Source organism: Pseudopipra pipra, chromosome 1 (genome assembly GCF_036250125.1).
Source record: "Pseudopipra pipra isolate bDixPip1 chromosome 1, bDixPip1.hap1, whole genome shotgun sequence".
NCBI lineage: Eukaryota > Metazoa > Chordata > Aves > Passeriformes > Pipridae > Pseudopipra > Pseudopipra pipra.
Genome location: NC_087549.1, coordinates 130,722,724 through 130,745,304, shown reverse-complemented (window position 1 = coordinate 130,745,304; position 22,581 = coordinate 130,722,724). Strand labels below are relative to the sequence as shown.

The 22,581-nt window shown below is 38.4% G+C and overlaps 1 protein-coding gene across 7 annotated transcripts in view; it reads left to right on the top strand.

Moving 5' to 3' along the window:
* Window positions 1–22,581, top strand: part of PPP1R9A (protein phosphatase 1 regulatory subunit 9A) — a 137,839-nt gene that overhangs the window by 61,671 nt on the left and 53,587 nt on the right. For all 7 annotated transcript variants that reach the window (XM_064677155.1, XM_064677172.1, XM_064677163.1 and 4 more), the window contains exons 3-5: window positions 11,845–11,977; window positions 12,474–12,594; window positions 17,900–18,004. In XM_064677155.1, the coding sequence (XP_064533225.1) occupies window positions 11,845–11,977; window positions 12,474–12,594; window positions 17,900–18,004 (359 nt within the window). The remainder of the gene's footprint in view (window positions 1–11,844; window positions 11,978–12,473; window positions 12,595–17,899; window positions 18,005–22,581) is intronic.

Sequence of the window (22,581 nt, the reverse complement as noted above, 5' to 3'; positions counted from 1 at the left end):
TGGGCGAATCTGGACAGAAAGCTAAGCCTCATATTTTAGTTTCCCTCACAAAGGTGGAATATTTGTCTTGAGCTTCACTTATTTCGATCTTAAGCAGGTCAAGAAGTTGCATCTGGAAGGCAGAAAGCTCAGAAGACTAAAATCAGCTGTAAAGGTCTGGGAGTTTCTTGGCTGTACAACAGCTTCCCCAGCCATCTCCACTGCTGGCATGTGGCAGGGACAGCACTGGGCTCATATTTAACCCCATATCTGTCTCTGTACCCAATAATGGATCTCTATAGACATGGTGCCCTACCTGCTGCTCTGCCTGAAAGTAGCATGCAGGGACTATTAAGGGCATGCACAGGGAGATGCTTGGTCAACCCCAGAGCAGTAAAGCAAGAGGTGTTGGTGGAGAAGGTTAATATTCATTCTTCCACATACGGAAATGGTATCAATGCAGCCAGCAAAGGTCTTCTGCTTTGCTTTTTTGAGGCCTAGCAATAAGAACCCTGCAATAAGTGTTACCTAGCCTTACCTCAATGTCTTTGACACCCCATGCCATAGACATGGGAAATCTGCTGAAATAAGGGGGGAGTCATGTTGAAAGCTGGGATACCCACAACCTGGTCCCTGTGGAGTTCCCCAGATGCATTCTCAGGATGACAGCACTGGGTGCTGAACTTTCATTTGGTTCTCCAGAATTTCAGATCCGTCACAGATTGGTATATAGGAAATGTCTATAATAAATTTGAAATTATGTAGTAAATTTGGGCACAAAGAATAGAATTGTGTAAAATCTTTATGTAAGCAAACCTCGTTGTAGCTTCTATGCTTATCTAATTTTTCCACAGTATGTGGGGTAGAGTGAAAACCAATTGTGATATAGACTCCCATCTCTTCCTCCTGGGGTTGATGAAGTTTTTTGCTATTGTTTTCAGGAGGGTAATAACAGACTTTGTGCCTGATGTCATAACAAATGTTGAAGTTGAAAAATGTCCAAGAATAGTGTTGAATTGAGTCACTTTAAATGTATTTATCTTGAATCCCCACTTTGTGGCATTATTGCTGTAGTCTCATCCCAAGCTAGCATTATTCATTAATACCAGCTTATCCCCTGTGATCCGTCTTTCTCTTTGTCTGTTTGTTTGGATATACTTTCTGCACACATTTGTAACCTTCTGTTTCTTAGGCCATTAATACCATCTTTTAAATTTCACTCAGAGCTGGTGTGTTTGAACCAGCTATGCAGTCAGACCTGGGAACCCCTATTCTTGGCTCGTGTAGCCCACATACCATATTAGGAGGCATTAGGGAGACTGAATTCCTCTGGAAATACAGACTGTCTCATTTTTGAAGCACTGGTATGATTAACTGTAATGTAATACACTTGGTATGAATTCTTAATGGATAAACATTCTTTTGCTTACTCTGGGCAGTTTTACATCTTACTGGGATGCAATTCATTGTGCTAAACAGTGCAAATGTGAAACTACCATTAAAAACAAATGCAGTCAGCCAAAATGAATTCTGCCTGCAGGTGCAATTAAGGGATTGGTAAGTCTACAGTATGAAGTAACTGAGTAGTGATCTGGCACTGAGAATGTGGCATTGCACTGCCCATTTGAAAGATGTTTACAAAATATGGCAAACGGTTTTCTGTATTACAGAAGCTTTTCCATTAATCTTCTTAGGCTCTGCCTGTTTGTCCATTTTTATATACAATCAATGGCATTAACAGGCTGTATGGCTGCAAGACTTACCAAATAAATGCAACACTCCATTAATTGGTCTCTTTTATATCGCTGCATGGTGAAGTTAATGTGAATGTAGCAATAGGCTACCAAAGCCTTCAGATTCCTTAGAATCATAAGATTTCCATTGCTGTAGAAAAATACCTTCTTGCACTAGAAACGAAATAAATACCCTATGTGGCATGTGCCACCTTAAATTGGGGAATTATGTTTACCCTGTACAGAAGGCCAGTTGATATCTGGTATCTAATGTCATACTTAGCTATGCTTCAGCTCAGAAGCCATGTACTTAAATAATGAATAGTCTGTGTGCTGGCATGTGCAAAGGAAGAGTTTATTACATCTCTTGTGTCTTTCTTAATAGAATATAATAGAATTTCCCACGCTCATCTTAGACTGTAAGCACTATATTTAGTAATCTCATCTCTGTTAAAGAATTCATTAAGAACTTCTCATTTAAAAAAAAATTATTTAAGATTTTTATGTGAACTTTTTGTGAAAGGTGTTGATGAGACAGCTTTAGAGATTCAGAAAGGCTCCTGCTATGGTCTGGCATGGAGGTACATTTGCTTTTTGTGCCTTGGTCTGAGGCAAGGCTGTAAAGTCCTCTGGTTTCTGGCACTGGAGATCCTTCTCCCTGGCTCATGCAGCCTTTGCTGCGTCTACAGACTATTAGTAAGAGTGACAATTAGTACTAAATGCTGTAGCTCCTGGGAAGGAGACAAGATATGTGAGAAAGCAATAAAAAACCTTTGGGAGAGTTCCACCTTTGCACCCTAAAAAAGCACAATATGTATATTGATGATATTGATATTTTTAATACTGAGAAAATCAGACACAAAATCAGACTGTTTCCACCTAACTCTTTTCTTCCACCACTGCTTTCTTCTCTGCTTTAAGTAAAGGGATAGAGAGCAATGTGTACTATTTATAGTACACTTTTAAGATTTTTTTAAATATAAATACGTATAAAAGAATTGTATTCACTTTTCTTCAAAGTACGTAATAATTTCTCAATAAAGACCCACAATAAAACTCAAGTTGGATGAATTCTCTCAGCAAATGTTCTAAATTAATGCCTATGATCACTTTTTTGTGTCCTTCTTTTCCTTTGAATCCTTTTCTTAACAGTTCTGACATCTGTAAATAAATAAAAGGAATTGCTTGTGAATTTTTTTTGTGGATTCATTTTTAAGGAATATGTAGGTTACACAATTTATCCCTGCTGAGAAGTATTTTAAATAGAATGCTCTATGCATAGTCAATATTTTGTTTCAAATGTTTGCCTCTGAGAACATTTGTGGCATTTTTACTCCATGTTTGGACATCCTGACTTGTAGGCTGAGGGAGAGTGAAGTTGCTGGGAGAAGAAACACTGATGTGTTGATTCATGGTGACATTGCTACTGTATGGCAGCCTGTACTAATTGGTACCAGAAGCAGCATTTACTCTTGGCTGGCTCATGTGTCACACTCTTAAAGGCAGAAGATAAATAGCACCATTGGTTACGATGTAAACTGGCAGCAGTGCAAGGATCTGGAAGAAATACTGCAACAGATTCAGGAATAAATGTCTAGGGACAGAAACGGCAACTTGCTTCGTGCTGTCCTATCTGTTTAAATTTGTTTGGACACCAGAGGTCCAGACTGGAGCCTGTACTGTAGTATAATTAATTTGTCAAACTCGACTCACTACAAACATTCTCATTTGCATGCTTATTTCCATGTTCAAAGATACCATGGGTTCTTGAGCATGCTAATTTGTTACCTTGGCAATAGAGGGGCTTGCCAAAATATCTGCTGTCATGTAGGAAATGAATTTTCTTCTTAAATATTCTTGTTCATATTTTTATAATTTTTCTGTGTAGCGTGGCTATCTGAGTGCTCTTGTTGCAACTACTTCTTCATTCTGCTGGAAGGAGGCACTCTGAAGGTGTAGGCAAATGTTTTTACTTTTTCCTGAAACAGAAGTGCAGTGAGAGTCAGCCAGAGGCATTCAGGCTTAAAGGTCAGTACTTCAGTACTGTAGGCAATAAGGTGTTAATATTGCTGTACCTAGATCTCTAATCTGTCCAGGATCTGTGAAAGAAGTCTGGCAGGAGGGACTTCCTGACAAACCCTGAGCTTTATGGGAATGCAGTATGGTGGAGTTGTCTCTTTTCTCTGCAATTGTCAAGCTGCTGTTGTGAAAAACACATAATTTTTTTCTTCCTGATTTTTATTCTCTATGTCTAAATAGCAGATTACTGACCAAAAATAGAAAGTAGAAGATATAAACAGTTGCAAAGTACATTTTTGTCAGTAACTTACAGTGATGCAAAGTAGAGTTTAAAAAAAGGCAAGGTCAGAGCAAAAGAATTAATTACATATGAAGTGTACCTATGAGGTACACAACACTCAAAAGTCTCCTAGGTATTCATATATGATCAGTAAGATCTGGAAGGGTCACCTTATTGGTCATTTATTCCTCCCATTACACTGTTCCATCCAAGCTGCTGCATTACAAAAACCTACCCACTATCCAAGAAGATTTAGACCCAGGTCTGCAAAACTCGTCGAAGAGAATTCAGTGAAAATCATTTAGTCTGTACCAGAGAAAAACAGGACAGTTTTGCAATTTCCCATTTGTAATAATGGTTATGACAAAAAAAAATTGTGAGAAGAAAAAAAATAACTAATGGAATTGTAACCCATTACTATATACCAAAAAAGCCCCAGGAATATTCAGACAAGTCTATTTGTACATATGTCAACTCCAGGTTTCAGTGCACCTTACTGTTTTACTCACTTACTAAAACAGACACACAGCAACCCTAAGAGCTGTGCAAGTGGCAAATTCCCTTTGAGCTGTGGTTTTACTCTTCAGTACCAGGGCTTACTTTTACTTGCTAATTACTCTGACCTGTCTTCATTTAGAGTAACAGCATGAAGTTTTCACATGGGGCACACATCTCATTTACAGTAACAGTGATTTTGTATTTTTTTGCTCTGTAGACAAGGAGAAATGTAAATTGAAACAAAACTAGTACATCAGCAATAAAACAAGTACACACTGAGTAAATAATAAATGAATATAAATAATAAATTTCACTGATTCTAGGAAATTACCTAATGAAGACAGGTGTTTTAAAAAGACACACCTGAAAGTGAGCCAAGTAGCAGGAACAGGGGATCTGATCCATATGTAGTACCACCAAGGCAATTTCAGTTTCATGTTTTAGACCAAAACTGCACTTTATAAAATTTAAGATTTTAGCTTCAGTGAAAGAAGTTTAAAAGAGAATTTTGCTCGTTTCTTTAACTGCTTATAACATGAAGCAAACGCACCCTCGTGTCACAGGGCTAATAAATGCGTGTGATTAGTCCATGTATTTTAATGCTTGTGTCCCACCAGGCAATGCAAATGTGGCACGATTTGGAGTTAACATCAGTTGGGTGGTTCTCCCCATAGACAGACCAGATGCAGGACATGCTGTAGTGGATGGAGGTGTATGGGTGTCAAATGAGATGTGTCAGCACTGCTGCAGGACAGTGGCACTGAGGTTTTCAATTAGAACTGGTCTTTATGACTGTTCCAACAGACAAAAGGCTTGATAACGTGCCAGTTGCCTGAAACAAGAATATCTAGAGATAGTATTTTCCAGTTTGGACACAAAACTGGGAAGAACTGTTGACTCCCTCAAAGGCAGGGAGGCCCTGCAGAGAGATCTCAACAGGAGTGGGCAACCACCAACCATATGAAGTTCAGCAGGGGGAAATGTCAGATTCTGCACCTGGGATGGGGCAACACTGGATCTTTGTACAGACTGGGAACTGAGATGCTGGAAAGCAGTGCTGTGGAAAGGGACCAGTGGGATCCTGGTCAATGGCAAGTTGAATATGAGTCAGCAGTGCTCTGGCAACCAGGAGGGCCAACTGTGTCCTGAGGGCCAACTGTGTCCTGTGTCCTGATGACAAAGCATCACCAGCTGGTCAATGGAGGGGATTGTCCCGCTCTGCCCTGCACTGATGCAGCCTCCCCTTGAATATTGTGGCAATTTTGGTCACTACAATGTAAGAAAGATATTAAGCTGTTAGAGAGTGTCCAAAGGAGGGCAATGAAGATGGTGAAGGGCTTTGAGGGGAAGCCGTATGAGGAGTGTCTGAGGTCACTTGGTCTGTTCAGCCTGGAGGAGACTGAGGGGAGACCTCATTGCAGTTACAACTTCCTCGTGAGGGGAAGAAGAGGGACAGGCACTGATCTCTTCTCTGTGGTCACCAGTGACAGGACCCGTGGGAATGGCCTGAGGTTGTGTCAGGGAAGGTTTAGGTTGGATATTAGAAAAAGATTCTTCACCCAGAGGGTGATTGGACACTGGAACAGCTCCCCAGGGAAGTTGTCACAGCACCAAGCCTGACAGAGTTCAAGAAGCATTTGAACAATGCTCTCAGGCACATGGTGTGACTCTTGGGGATGGTCCTGTGCAGGGCTAAGGGTTGGACTCAATGATCCTTGTTGGGATCATTCCAACTCAGCATATTCTGTGATTCTGTGAACAGTTTGTCTGTGTGTGGCAGCAGTTGCTCCTGTCTCCCTGTCATATATCTGAAGAGGTCTCTCTGGAATGTAGAAGTCTAGGGTTCAGATACTTACAGAATTTCAGAAATTAGAAACTGCTGTGCCAGAGTTTCAGGACACTTAAAACAGATCTTTCTCCTACAGAGCTTTCTGAGGGAAACCCCACGCTTGGATTTGATGTTAGATGATCAGTTTCTTTCAATATTGCTACTGTCTAATTCCCATCTGTGTCTCACCCCTGCAATTGCATCTTGGGAAGACTTGTCTCCTTGATGCTTCCTTGCTGAAGCATTAGTGACAGCTAATGCCCACGCAGGCTTTAGGGGAGCACGAAGCCAGGAAAGCTGGAGGAAGCCTCCTCACTGATTCACTTGCTTTGACTGTGACAAAACAACCACACTGCAGAGAAAAGACTCTTTAAAAGAAGCCACCAATTGCAGACATTGCCAGAGCTTCCTCTCCTCACTGAAGCTGTGCTGTAGAAAGACTTCAAAGCAGAATATAATGGTCAAACTGTGATTTCTTTTCCTCTCATTAGCTTCTTGATCACAGCCAGAGAGGGAATCCTCAGTGCTGTGCCTTCCTCCTGCCCTTGCAGGATGCAGCACAGGAATTCTCACAACTTCTTGTGCTTCAAGTACAACACCATAGGTCAGTGTCATGGCCTTGAACATGACTGATTCTTCCTGAGACACTCTTCCAGCTCTTCCTCGGTTATCTCTCCACAAGAGAATTTTTCATCTTTAGTGGAGGAAACGCAATAGTCCAGTTTGGTATATTCAAAACAGATGATTGTAAAATTGCTCTGAAGAAATTGGCAGCTACCCTGCAAATGTACCTGTTCCTTCTCACAGAGGGGCTGTTGCATGCTGTTCTGGACTTAGAGACTTCTCTAGACTGAGAAAGTATTGAGGGTCTCATCCACAGATTCAAATGTTTTTCTGAATGTCCGATTTCCAAACTACTTACTCAGCCACTAAGTTTCCTCATTTGGATTCTTGCAAAAGATCACAACAAAACTTGTGCCATTTTTTGCAGCTGCTTTCCTGTGGTGGATGACATCACATCTTTTTTTTTGCTTGTTTTTGCTTTCCGAACACAGGCCTGAGGAGCAGGCATTATGACAGCATAGCAATAGCAGGTGAAGGCATGGTTTCTTAATTGATATTGCACAGTGATCACCAGTGTACATTAACTGTGGCCCCTGATGTTGAATGTCCTAGTATAATCATGAATTGAATGTCAGAGAGATTATTTATGTGTGAGTAAGACTTGAGTAACTGAAGGTGTGGTGGAACAGCTGCTGCAATGAGGTGCCATCCACCAATATGCAGTTCGTACTTGGTTCTTTGTCTTTGCTGACCACTAGTCATGTGAGGGGTAAAAAGCCCAGTCGGCAGCAGCTGAACCTGGGATCAGGTCTTGTTCCTTAGCACAACTTGCAAGGACGGTATAGTCATAACCAGCACACACTCAATATGTTTGGGACTTTCTTAAATAGATTTATAGAGTGGCCTAGAAGGTACCTTAAGTATCATCTAGTTACAATCCCTCTGCCTTGGGCAGGGACAGTTTTCACTTGACCAGGCTGCTCAGAGCTCCATCCATCCTGGCCTTGAACACTTTCAGAAATGGGGCATCTACAACCTCTCTGGGCAACCTGTTCCAGTGCCTCACCACTCTCACAGTAAAGATTTTTTTCCTAATATCTAACTTAAACGTACCCTCAGCTGGGAGCCATTCCCTCTTGTCCTGTATCATAAATAGTCTCTCTCCATCTTTCTTGTAGGCTCCCTTCAGATACTGAAGGCCACAATTAGGTTACCCCTAAGCCTTTTCTTTTCTAGGCTGAACAATCTCAATTCTCTTAGCCTTACATCAGATAAGACAGCTTTTATGTTGCATAGTTTATAGTATGAAACACTAATAATGTGGTTTATGTAGCACCAAACTGGCTAGCCCATGGGGAGAACAGCCCACGTGATTCTTTATAGTTACCTCCATTCTGACTTTCTTTAAAAAATAAAAAAAAGGCTTGTCACTACTTACTGGTTGCGGGCAGCTAAATTCTGTAAAGATTCTTGGTTGTTAAGAACTATGGGAAAATGCTCCAAACTTTTGAAACTTTGCCTTTTTTCAAAAATAATCGTTCTCCATTTTTCTGATCTTACTCCTAAAAATTAAGTACTATAACAAAAATGTAGGGTTTTTTCTGAATTAGTCTGCAATATATTTTTCTAGTTAGTGGCATGTCTTTTCTGGTTTGTGCTCTGTCAACTGCCCTCTGAAAGAGAAACAAGTGGTCAGTATGTATGTGTACATATTATTTCCCTGGGGTTGCCACCCAGGGTGCCTAACAATAATACCTGCTTCTTCAATAATACAGTTTATTATTATTTTGGTGCTGTCTCATTTACTGATGGCCCCTTTTCCTTTCACTTTAGAGAACACAGAAGTATGTTCTGTTGGCAGCAGTTCTTCAAGGTTTGTTTTGACATCTCACCACTGCTGGCTTTTTGTTTCAGCTGTTGCTGGATTACAAGTGCTGTTGTAAATCCTAGTAAATGCACAGGTGAACTCTATGGAAACTTATTTTTTTCTAAATACCTGAGGTGGTAAAATCAGAGATTAAGATAGTATATTGGATTTTCCTGAAAAAGAGCTTTCTTTAAGTAATGACTAAGTAGATTTATTGTACCCAGTACTTGGCCAGAGTGACAGCAAACCCAAATCTGTGAAATCACAGGGAATGGGAGAATTCCCATGAGTCTGAAATCCCACGCACACTCTGGGAAACACAGTGGTAACAGACGTGGGGAAAGTGAAATAGTTCTACTTGAATCAAGCTAACCATACCTTGAGGAAAAAGTTATAAATGTTTATCTTATTTTTAGCAAAGTAAAACTTGAGTGACAGTTCTCATGACTGTACTGAGCAAGTAGTTTGTTACTGTGGTGGATAGATTGTTTCACAAAGAAAGAAAGTTTCCAAGCACAGATTTTCTTTTCTTCATTTAACACCCAGGGATTAATTTAATAGAATCAGGCAACCATTAAATTTGATTGTACAAAATGAGATAAATTACATACAAGAATATCCTCCTTCTTCCCCTAATTCAGGGAAGTCAACAGCATTGTTCAAGGTAGTGGGCAAAAATATATGACCAATGTACAAAAGACTGAGTTAATGCCAGATAGGAAATATAGACCTTAATGCAGTCAATGATCCTACAATCTCAGATTGAATGCTTAGGTAAGATACTAGATAAGAACGGCATGATGTATTTGGAGACATAATGATAGCTGTATTCACCACCAGCAGTATCTTCAGTTCCCTTTTAGTGTGATTATCCAAATATTCCAAAACAGTGAGCAGAATCCAAGAAGCCATCTCTTCTGTCTAATCTGATTCAAGAAGGATCATCCCAAACCAGAATTCAGTATACGATTTTATGCTTAGAAAGAAAATTATCTGGAAGCATATCCAGTCATTTTGCAACAAATCTGAAACTGCTGCCATGATATATTAATGCCAGTCATTGAACACAAGGAAAAGAATGGGATCAGTTAACATAATAAAAAGAAATCCAGAAATAAATATACTCATTTTGTGATATAGTTGTCCCCTATACCTCACTCTCAGCGATTCTTTGTCTTCAGCAAACAGTATCTCCATTTTCCTTGATGTGATTCATCTCTGTTCACATTTGAGGCACAGGTCTCTCTCATCATGTTGATGAGATAATTCAAGCTAAACTATCAGCTGTTGTTTTTAACTGTATTTGCTTGCATAATTGTTGCATTTCAGACCTAAAGGTTTGTGGTTGAACCTTAGCTCAGGAGTGTTTTAGTTGAGTCTAGCAATACTGACTCATCCTCATTTGGTTGATGTCAGCATGAATGAGGTTGGGTTTCAACATGGACATTGTACTTCTCCTTATACTTGTCTCTGCATCAGTGTCTTTTCTCCAATCATACAAGTACTAAAGCAGCATCAAAAATTCAGCAGCATTGGACAGCATTCAGTATGTGATTAATCTTACTTAGCTTTGGCATATATTTATGAAGACTTCCTAAGAACATAGTTTAAAAAGCCTTTTTCTTGGATCAGAATCACTAAAAATCAGTGTGAGATAGATTTGTAGATTCTTGTAAAATCTTTATCATCTCAGTCTTCTTGACAGAGGAAATTGATTTTTTCACATTGATGTAAAATACAGGAGTTAAAATTCCCATCGAGCAACTAACATCTTTTCTGTTTTGTCCACTACTTTATATAAAGCTGGGAGGTTTTTTTTCAGTAGCTTTGTGGTAGCCATAACACAGTTAATATATTTAAAATAGAATTTAATGGTATTTTTTATTGCAACTTTAATACACTTGCTATTTAAATGAAATTAATGTTCACTAACAGCTTTTTGGGCAGGTGAAACCTCAGATGGAAATGAGCCCAGCTCCTGGCATTGCACTGTCCACCAAGCTGCTGTGCTTGCTTCAGGGGCAGTAGCTTTGGAGCCTCCAAGAAAGGTGCTGAGAGAGTAGGCTTCTGTAGACCTGAATATATGTGTGGCTATGTAGCACGGTGCAGTGTTTTATGTTGTAAGAGGAGCAGAGATAAAGGAAAACATGGCTACCAATTGTATCTTCTGTAATGTGTCTGTAAAAGAGGAAGGGGAGATATGGGAAATTGTTTTCCTTTATTTGAAGTAATGAATGTGATATATCCCTGGGACTAAAGCTTAGTAAAATTATTACCCCTAATAATGCATATTCTTTCCTTACTGCCAAATGTGGACAGTTAAGTGAATTGGGCTGGCAAATTCTGAATTCTAAAATATGCAAATATGCTTTTCCTGACTAAAGTTCCTGAAGGTCTGACTCATCACTGATTGAAGGCCATGTGAAAGTATGATAGAAAGTAGCATAAATAATATAATCAGGTTAATGCTGTCACTGTTAAATTACTGCTTTAGAGCTGAAATAAACCTGTAAACCTGGTTACTTAAAAAATACCCATGGCTGTGTATATTGCTGTCCTAAAAAAGTGAATACATAATATGGATCATAATCTCTGATGATATCCACAGGCATCGTAAATGTAGATGAATAATCTTCTGGTCTAGCTTTGTTAGGTGAATGCAAACTAGAACTTCATTAGGAGTAAAGACTGAAACATAGACACTATAAAGATTATAATTTCAATGTATTTGACTCTTTTATGTCTGTGAATGTTTACTGATAGTGCATTCTTAAATGAGTTAAGTATTTTAAATATTGACATGCATCGACCAATGTAGTCATTAAAGATCACCTTTTCATTTGTAATCAAAAACAATAAAAACTTATACTCAGTTGACTTTTGCAACCATACTTGTGCTTTCTCGAATGAAAAAGCACAAATTTAGAAACTTGAAGTTTGAATGAACAGGAGAAATTTGTCTTTTAAAAGCCTTTTCAAAATCTGCAACATCACAGGACAAAAGCAGTAGCTAATTTCATAAGTTGGAGGTTTTTTTGGAGTAGGTAGCTGAGTGATTTTTGGTCTGTTTCTGCAGGTTTTCAATACATACTCTAATGAAGATTATGACAGGAGAAATGATGAAGTTGACCCAGTTGCTGCGTCTGCTGAATATGAACTCGAGAAGCGTGTGGAAAAGCTGGAGCTCTTCCCAGTCGAACTAGAAAAAGGTATGGTGTCTGTGTGCCATTTCCAGTTCCTGTGACACTGACCTACAAGTCTGAGGAAGTCCACACATGTATACAGAGCTTATCTTGAATTTCCATGAATCTGTTGTAGTCACCTTGGCTTTTTGGATTTCAAGAATTGTTCAGTAAGGAATTAAAGAAGCAGCTCAGAGAGAAGCAGTTTTTACTTTCCTTAAAAGAATTGTTTTGTGACACTCCATTAACACATGGATTTTGCACAGTCTTTGATGTGATATGTTCATTCTTCACTGGGGGAGTAAAAATCTTGACTGTTTCTCTAAGTTCCTCATAAGGGTGAAAGTGATATTTTTTGTGTGTAATTAAAATAGTAGTCGCATAGATTTTTTTGAAAAGAAGTAAAATAATATTAATGTTATTGACATGGAAAGGCAAGAGGGACCAAAGCATAAATATTTACCTACCAAATAGTTGTACATATCAAATGTAAGAATTTTCTGCTTTCTTTGCTTTTTTACAGATGAAGATGGACTTGGCATAAGCATTATTGGAATGGGAGTTGGAGCAGATGCAGGTCTTGAAAAACTGGGAATATTTGTCAAAACAGTAACAGAAGGTGGGACAGCAGAAAGAGATGGCAGGTAAACTAGACTCTGTATTTGGACATTTTCTCAGCAATGGTTACTATAAATTATGATTTTCACAGGAAATAGTTGTTTGCTTAATGTATGTCACGATTACCCAAAGCTGTAGAGTTCAGAGACTTCATTGGTAAGGTCTAAATACCTGATGTGGTTATGAGAAGACACCAAATTGGTACAGTGAGTTTAAACTGTTCAAGGAGAACAGAATTGCAAAGATGTGTGTTTGTGACTACTGAAATCCCAGATGGTTTAGCATGAGTAAAGCTGGTGATTCCAAACTGTGTATAACTTTTGAAGGTAGTTTAGATTTTAAAGGTGTTGAGCTCCCACCTGTTCTTTTCGCTTCAAGCCAGCTTTGGACAGGCAGTACTTAAGATAAAGAGTTCTGTTCAACATTTGATTATTTGATCTCTTTCCAGAGAGATCTGGACAGGCTGGATGGATGGGCTGAGGACAATTGCATGAGGTTCAGTAAGCAAAGTGCCAGATCCTGCACTTGGGTCATAGCAAACCCATGGGGTGCTACAGACTGGGGAGAAGAGTGGCTTAAGAGCTGCTCAGCAGAAAGGGACTTGGAGGTGCTGATTGACAGGTGGCTTGATATGAGCCAGCAGTGTGCCCAGGTGGCTAAGAAGGCCAGTGGCATCTTGGCCTGTATCAGAAATAGTGTGGCCATCAGGAAGTAATTGTCCCTCTGTACTTGGCACTGGTGTGGCTGCACCTCAAATCCTATGTTCAGTTTTGGGCCCCTCACTTCAAGAAAGACATTGAGGTGCTGGAGCATGTCCAGAGAAGGGCAACAAAAAGTGTCTAGAAAGTGAGAGAAGTGGCTGAGGGAACTGGGCTGTTTAGTCTGGAGAAGAGGAGACTCGGGGAGGACTGTTTCGTTCTTTACAACTCCCAGAAGGGAGACTGTAGCAAGGTGGGGGTCAGTCTCTCCTGCCATGTCGCAAGAGAAAGGACAAGAGGAAATGGCCTTGTGTCATGAGAGGTTCAGATTAGGTATTAGAACTTTTTTTTTCACTGAAAGAAGGGTTAGGCATTGGAATAAGTTGCCCAGGGAGGTTGGTGGAGTCACTGGAATTGTTTAAGAGGCGTCTGGATGTGGCATCTGGGATTATGGTTTAGGAGTGATTGTGATGATAGGTTGATGGTTGGAATAGATGATCTTGAAGATCTTTTCCAACCTTGATGATTATGTGATTAGGAAAATAATTAGTGTATCTGAATGTTTAAACTGGTACTAAATGCACTCCTTTTTTGTTTACTAACACACACTGTTAGTATTTCTTATTATGGCTAGTCTTCTGTTCCAGAGTTCAGTTTTCACCTACAGCATTGCAAGTACAATAATCAACTTGAATAGGAAGCTGTACCATAAATCTTGCCCAATAAAGAAATGAACTGGTGTTTGTAGTCTTATATGATGCTCATACAAAACCTGCTTGCTTCAAGAATTGCTTATTTGGTGTGTTGAGGTTAAAGGAATTCCTTTAGAGCATAAAATATTCCTATCATATGGGACAAGTTATCTGTGTTTTGCACAATACCTGTCACAATAAGGCCAATGTTACTGTCTAATAATTTAATAATGAAAAGTATTTTCAAGTATCTTCCATACAATTTGTCATTTTGTCCCAGTGCATAACCTTTGTAAATTTGCGTGCCAATAAAATATTACTTATCTGATACATAAGCTATTCAAACAACTTATATACATTCTCTTTGTTTACAACCATTAATGATTTTTTATATTAGTTATAAATAATATGAACGTTTTATTTATAAATCAAAGTAAGAATGAACTCTTAAAAAGGTGATACTGTCTTCTGAAAAATGTATTGCAGTAACACGTTCCTTATTGATGAACAACTCTACCTTTTCAGCCAGGCAAAAAGTCATTCTGCTGTGGAAACCCCACAAAAATTAAATAAGAAGATTCTAAAATGCAGGGGATTGCAAAGTTTAATAACATTGCTCTGAAACTACTGAGGTATATCATCATCTAGATTGGACTTGGAGGTGTCTATACAGATCTTGGCAGTAAGATACCAAGTTGAAGGCCAAGTACTGATTTATCACAGGCTTAAACATAATGAAGGGAAATGAAGAAGCTGACACCTCAAGATGTCATGACTTTATCCATTACTTTAAATTTTAGTGAATGTTTTTCTGAAGGGTGTGCTTGACCTCAGCCAAAAGGCATTAAGCTCACGACTGGCATTCTTTGTGAAATTCTCTGGTTGAAGATCAGTCACTCATTACTGCTCTGTGATGATCTGTAATTTCTTTCCCTCTCATTATTCACATGTTTGAGTGGGCTACAGAAGTTAATGTTCCATCACAAGTCTCTTCTTTCATTTCCCTAGATGGCATCTGAAAGGAGCTTGTCAGCTGAGGAAAAATAAAATCATTCTTTGACCATTCTAATATTTGTGTTGGTTTTCAACTGGCAGAATGTTCAGTCAGCTGAGAAATAGCACTCCGATTTTCTCTTTGAGAGCCTGACTGATCATTCACTTGGGAAAGGGATATGTAATCCTCTCAGTCAGGAGCAGACGGTTCTATAATAAAGTGCATCAACTGTAAAGGGTCCTGTTAACTTCATCTTTGTGAAAAGCCTAGTTAATCATTAACACTGATAGCAAAACAAGGTCTCATAATGAAAATAAAACTATATTTCAACAGTTGTGTCAGATATTCTGAATAATCACATAGCACTATTCAACCAGGTTCTTCTGAAGCTACAGTTTAACACATTACAGTATCTGTAGGATAGCTCCTATCTTTCATTGAAAGACCCATCAAATTGTGATATAAAGTACTTGCCTCCCATGGAAACACAAAATCTGTACAAAAGGGTTTCCCAGTAATTGAGCACCACTGGCTTGATTCGTGTTGCTTCAGACAGACAGGTAGAGTTTATTTGTCATATTAAAAGGCATTGTGTACCAATATTTAACAAAGAAGGGTGCTTTAAGATGAACCCAAAGGCAAACATGTTGATAAGTAATAGGAGAGGTTATTACTGCTGTGTAAAATAGGGAATCAGTCATTAGACTGAATATGAAAAACAAAAACTTATCCTGGATGAATCAATCCATAACTGCTTCTTTCAAATTATTGTGGTGATGAGTCATTCACATTTTAAAGTATTTTGATAACATTGGGAACAACAGTTTTGAAACATTACATAGTTCTTAACGTGAGCTCTAAAAGTTGTCTCTGAAGAGGTGAAATTTTTCATTGTGTCATGCAGAGCAGTAATTGTGCTGGTAATTTGTTCAACTTTGGTTGGTTCACTTCTGTAGCTGCTACTTCATTCTAATCTGCAGGCAAAGTTTAAAGTCATGAGCATAAGAAAATAATTGTCAGAAGAATTACAAATTTTGTTAATAATGATAAAAGCAGTTACATGTCTATAATTCAGGCTTTGGCAACTTGAGCCTAATTTTTCATTCATGTTTGAAATTAGATTTGAGAGACAGAGGAGGCCTAGAGCTCCTGGCAGAGGGAGCTCTAACAGGAAGGCTGGCCTTTGTATATTGTTTGATATGTATGTGTGTTTATGTATAATTAAAATATATGTATATGTAGAAAGAAAGGGGGTTTGGAGAACAGTGGCCATAAAAATAAGAGTTGGAAATTAATTTAGGAGCTATATAAACAAGAAAGAAGGAGAAACGAAATATGCCTGAAGAACAAATGGAACTAGACTGAATCAAGATAGAGCCACTTACAAAGTTTTAGGCAACAGTTCTCTAACATAATGTTTCATCACCTGAAATACTGTAACTGTGGCTCTGTCTGAACTCTGCTAATCCACTGCATAGTGATGTACAGTGTTGTATATAAACTGTCATCTAAAAGGAATCTGTTCTTCTACCATTTTCAGCCAAGAGAGTGACAGTTTCCCTCTCAGTCAGCACCAACTTCTTAAAAGTTCTTTTCTAGGAACTCCTGCAGCCGTCTGACTGCACCTCATGTTCACTTAAGTAAAAACAAAAATCAAAATTCAATAAATATTAATGTGATAGGTGTATTTCTTAAATGCTTCGGTGAAAATTAAAATAAAATTCTGAGAATAAAATACCTAATATGATTTTCAAAATAGTTTATAGGCTGTCTTCTTCAAGGGAGATCCTACCCAGAAGACAGTGATAATCTGTTGTGTGAGGCTACCAAAGAATAAATATTGTATTTCTTACTCATCAGTGGAATCCAAAGAACAGAAAATACTGCTTGAACACATGTAAAACTGCAAAGCATTGCATCAGACTTGAAAGAGAAACTGGTGCTCCAAGTCAAAATGCTTCAACCCTGTGTTGAAGCCTCTGTTGTTCTTTGAAAAGAAGTCTTATCACTAAGATATCCTAAGATATTAAATATATTAATGTAGGTACTTTCATATAATTTAAATAGGATTTTTTCATAGCTGTTTCTTGGTTCCTTTGTAACCTGTGTGGTTTGGATCAATAGAATCCCTGTAAGTACTGGAAAATTGCTCCCTTTGACTAGTTCTATATGTGTTTGTTTTTTAAGTTTTGACACTATTGGAGATCATGCATTTCTGGAGGATAGTGCAGCAGCCATCTTCCAAGGATTTGTAATCCAGATGACTCCAGTGCCTGTTCTAGGGATTTTGTAGCAGTGCTTGCTTTAGATAAAAGTGGCATGGTTTTCCTTCTGTCTAACTTTTTCTGCATCAAACAGTATATCAGCTATAAATAAGTGTTTGGTTTCAGAAAGAAAGGCCTCATTAAAACTGTCCAAAGTCTTGTTAATGTGCAGCAAGATCACATCTACACTGGAAATTCATTTTTTGGAGCAAGTTAGATGAAATATCTTAAGAGAGTATATCACAATTAAGTCTAATACATAAGCCCTTTTCTTCACAGATGAGCAGGTTGTTTTAGTTAAATATCACATTTTTTTCCATTATCATGAAATACCAGAGCTATGTCTTACGCTGTTTTTCAAGATTGGCTTAGGAAAAAATTATATAAGAGCTGTTGAAGTATCTCAATCATATGACAAATTCCATATTGCTGTATTGCATTGCCGTATTTCTATACAAGGAAAGGGACTGGATAATTGATGCTATTAATTGTAGTAACTTAGAAGCTGGACTTGCGAGATGTCTGCATGCAAGGAATGATGCATTTTTTGTATTTACCTCAGTCATTTTATGACTGAGCTTTTGTTTAAAGTCTAGCTAGAAAGATCTCTCTGTGCTAACTTTTGCTGAAGATTCACAAGAATTCACACATTTGTTTATGTATTTGTGTTTTTTCCCTGAAAGGATCCAAGTGAATGACCAAATTGTGGAAGTTGATGGCATCAGTCTGGTTGGTGTTACTCAAAATTTTGCTGCAACTGTTCTTAGAAACACCAAAGAGAAAGTCAGGTGAGTATTTTAGAAGGAAAAAAAATTGTAATTTAATACTTAAGATTACCTGGCTTCCTTCACAGGACTTTCAGTATTCCCAGGTGGAATCAGAGTTTTTCGACTTCTTCATGTCTTCTCTCCTTTGATCCCAAGAAAGGGAAAAGATACAGCATTACAGTTTTGTTTTGGTTTAGATTTTGAAAATATGACCACTGAGACAAACTGAACTTGCAGATAGATGACCATGGTCTCAACTACTGGTCTAGATCTCTATGGATTCAAACTGTTTGTATTAGTTGGAATGACGAAGGTCATAGGTGTTGATCAGATGGAAACTGTGCTGCCACTGATCACCTCTCTGCTCTTCCTGTGGGGAGACTGGCCACGTTAGTGCCCCAGGGTTGGAGGAGTTAGGTGGTGAGCCCTCTGGTGCTTGCAGACACCACCTCAGCACAGAGAAGAGGAGAACACTGAATGCAGTAGTGTTAACAGCTACCAAATTGAGGAAGGCAACGTCCCAGTATTAATTCATTTAGCTACCTAGCTCCTGGCACCGTCTCTGGGTTTCTCTCTGCTCCTATACTGTCCCTGTAAAAATCCATAAGATAATGAATAGGCTAGAAAATGTAACATACACTACAAGTAAAAATCTGAACTAATGTAAATGCAAAGTTGTAAAATGTCTGTAAATTAATAAGAACATTGTTTGCCTAGAAATGAACTGGTTTGCCACTTAAAACCCCATGCAGACACAAAGCTTTTCTGTTTAACAGCTTGTTAATTTCAGTAAAGATTTAACTCTACAAAATAAACCCCAAAATATCTTTGGCATCCTTTAAAGCAACAGCCATTCTGTAGTCACCCTTTGGTTCTCTTTCAAAATCTTCTTTAGGGAATAGAACTGAATTCTTTAATTAATGAGATCAGAGCTGAGTTCTTTTGAACCATGACTAAACTATGTGTGGTAATATATGCAGACCCCCTCAGATTGTGGTGCTATATGTTGGCGTGCACATTTCCACTATAATTCCATGGCTGTTCCTGTACAACATTAAGAAAACAATGCTGGGATGTGGATTCTGCAAAGAATCTTGGGGGTGGTTGATCAAGGTTTTATTTGAAAGAGGTTATTTAGGAAAAAAAATATTAGAAATTGTAGTGTAATTACAGATGAATACATTTTTGTGTGACATCTACAGTTTAAGTTACATCAGTACTATTTCTGCAAAGACTCACACATGCTATGAGTGTTCCTACTGAGCTAACTATAAAAATGAGTATATACTTTATTAGGTTTTCTGCAGAATTGGGACCTTGAAATATAAAATCCTTATGACAGAGAATAATGTGTTCCTGTGTTTCAGTACACAAAGCAAATGTTATGTATATTTTGTGTTTGATGTTTTAGCTCAAAAGAAAAAAAGAAAGCACTTACATAAAACATATGTATTAGATACATTTATAATCAGCTTAGTTCGTGTAATAATTATTGCATAAGTTACAGAATAGAGTACTTGTTTCCATGGAAAAATAATAGAAGGAAGAAACATAAAACAATTTTCACACAGAACTCCCAGAGTCTTCTCCCAGGAAGTAAATTACAATGAGACTGGTTGCAATCTAGACCCTTGTTGCAAAATAGGGGGCTGTAAAAAGTATTACTTCACTGCTGTTGAGCTTACATTGTCAGGTGTACTATATATCCTGTGCACTGGGATCATTGGCTTCTGACAGGTCTCATTTATCAAAGAGATATGTGTGTTTCTACATTTTTCCTTGTAAGTAAGCTTAAGATATTGAGCTTTCATGGAAAAAAATGACCCAGTGCATTAGTGTCACAATTAGACAAAAAACCTTCATAAAATATTATTCATTTAACAATACAATTTTAAATACAATCTGATTTGTAATATGAAATAATATTAAATTATGAATAAATAAACCAGATACAAAATAATCTATATGTACACTAGAGTACTGTGCTTAGCAGCATCTTACTAATATATATGTCTCTAACTAGAGGAAAAAAATGGGGAGAATGTGGTGCAGCTCCCCCTATTTTTTGTTTCATTTAAAAATTTATGGGGGAAAAAAAACCCTCTTAAGCACCACTTTTCTGCTTTATGCAGGCCAGGCAAGAAATGCATGATTTCTTCCCTGGTTTGTGGTACGCTGGGAGCAAGACTTTACAAGATGGCCAAGCATTGTGTGGCACAGGATCCTGGCTTCTGGTCTGGTCCTGGATGGTTTTGCTGTCTGGTACTCTGCATGGGTTTTAGCTACTCAAAAGTAAAAATGGTTCCAGAAAGCTGGTTTTTTTAAATTTCAAGATGCTTGGATTTTTGGCTTCAATGTAGGTTTGAATATTTGCTTGTAAAGAGAGAGCTAATATTGATGAATTTAGATAAGAAAGAAAATGAGGTATTTTTACCTCCCTTACTGTTTTTGTTTTGATGTGTGACAAAAGAGCCTTGCCTGCTGCTCGTTCTGTGGAGAGAACAATTGGTTTCTGACAGATCCTCTTTCCCGCTTACAGCTGTATCAGAGCTAGGATTGAGAAGTCCCTCATCTCCACCTTCTTTGGCAGACAGTGCCCACCTCTGCACCTGAATTGCTCCAGAACACTAGGGGCAATTTAAGGGGGTCTTCTGGGGCAAAATCCCTCTCTTGCCCCCAGCTGTCAGCTTCTGCCTGTTGGCAGTGCAGGGAGGGAGGTGCTACTGACCTCTGTGTGCACCATTCCCATGGCAGCTGCCATTAATGATCTGCGTCACTGTGGGAGGCTGGAGCAGTGGAAAAGGTTGCTGCTTTATAAATACCTTCTGCCATTCCTGCAAGGGGTGTCCCTGCTGAACTACAAGTGTGTAGGCAGTGTATAATCTCACACCCCACCTAATTCAAGGCAAGGCAGCTTCATGAATCCTTCTTTCACAGGGGAAACCACATTCATACTTAGTCACGTGTCTGCTCTTTAATAGTGTCAGTTTGATGGATTTTATAGAACTGCTTTAGTAAGCATAGTTATCTTTGTGATCAGAGCATGCAAAATCTGTACCTTCTGCCTGGTGTCCTGCGCACACAGAGATATGTGTGCATTTCACTGGCATTACTTTACGTTTATAACCCACAGCATTACGCATATGCAATCGTTTTGTCCTTAATCTAGTCAAAGTGCATGCTGGGTTTTGTAGCAGGGTTTATTATGTGAGATCAGTTGTAAAGAAAGGACATAGATGAATAGAATGACATTAAAGCCACTTCTTAATTCTTTGCAATAAATGCAGTCAATACCTCTTCAGAGAGCTTGCGTAATACCAATACTTAGTGATTTATTTTTCCCCTTTGAGCCTTCTGAACATTTTGACTGATACTGAGTGGAAATCGTTGACCTAGAATAGATTTTTACAGTTCTTCTACCAGAAAAAAAATCTATCCAGACTGTCTGTAGCTGACACAGTAAAGAATTTGTGAGAATGAAGACATGACTTTTACCTTTTGAACTGTTTTAGGTGAGGCTGAGAGGAAAGAAGAGAAAATAAGCATCTGTGATTATTTTATCTACTGTTTGCAGTATTGGACCATCCAGCAGAGTTGTCATACCATAATGGAAGATCATTGACTCAGCCAATTTGGCTTCTCCAGTGATAATAAATTAAATTATTCTTTCTTATAATGTTTTATAGAAAGATAATCAGTACCCACCAGATGTACTCTGGTAGCCTATGAGTCAAAGGAAAGAGAGGGAATTCTTTCATAATCCCAGCTGGCAATCAGCTTCTGTTTTTCGGGATGAGAATTAATGTCCTCGTGACTCTAATCTGGCAAATACAGCTATGAATGCTGTTTCAATTGATGTAAATATCAAGTCTTCTTCATAATTTTGCTTAACTATTTAGTTTACTAATATCTCATATTAGTGGATTTCAGAATTTGACTACATACAGGAGGGATTTTCCTTTGAAATGTGTGTAGTTTTCAATATCGTTGAGTGTTGACCCTGCTCTAAGATTAATGGATCAGTCAGAGGGCAGTGCCACACTAATACCACTAATTGTTCTGTGCTTCTTTTGACCCCATTTAGGATGTAATCCATGAGCTTGAAGTTTGTGAGTGGTGCCTGCAATCATAAAAGATAGGATAAGGAGACAGCTTGACAGCGGGAATCCTATCCTGTCATGGAGCTTCTCCTTTGTTATTTTGTTTGAATACCATGGACTGTGGTATTGAGTATCAAACCTGAAGTTCTTTGAAGCTGCTTGGGTTATGCTGAGCCTTTGTGATCCCACTCTTTCCCCTGTTCATCATAATGAAAGGGTGCTGGGAGACCCTACTGTCTTCGCCAGAAAAAGCTCACTCAAAGAGCTGTATCCTTCCAGGGAATTTTATTTTTTTTCTTGAACACCTTCACAAGAAATAAAATCTAGTTCTTGCATAATGAAGACTTTATCCTTTTATCATACTTACCTAGTCTCTGTCTCTTCTAGAACAAATATGGGAGCTTTCAGTGGGGACTGCACTTCTTTGCCTTATCGGATGCAAAGATTTGTGCTCATGCAGCTCTAGGAAAGGGCAGGATCCCAGGAAAGGAGGAATTG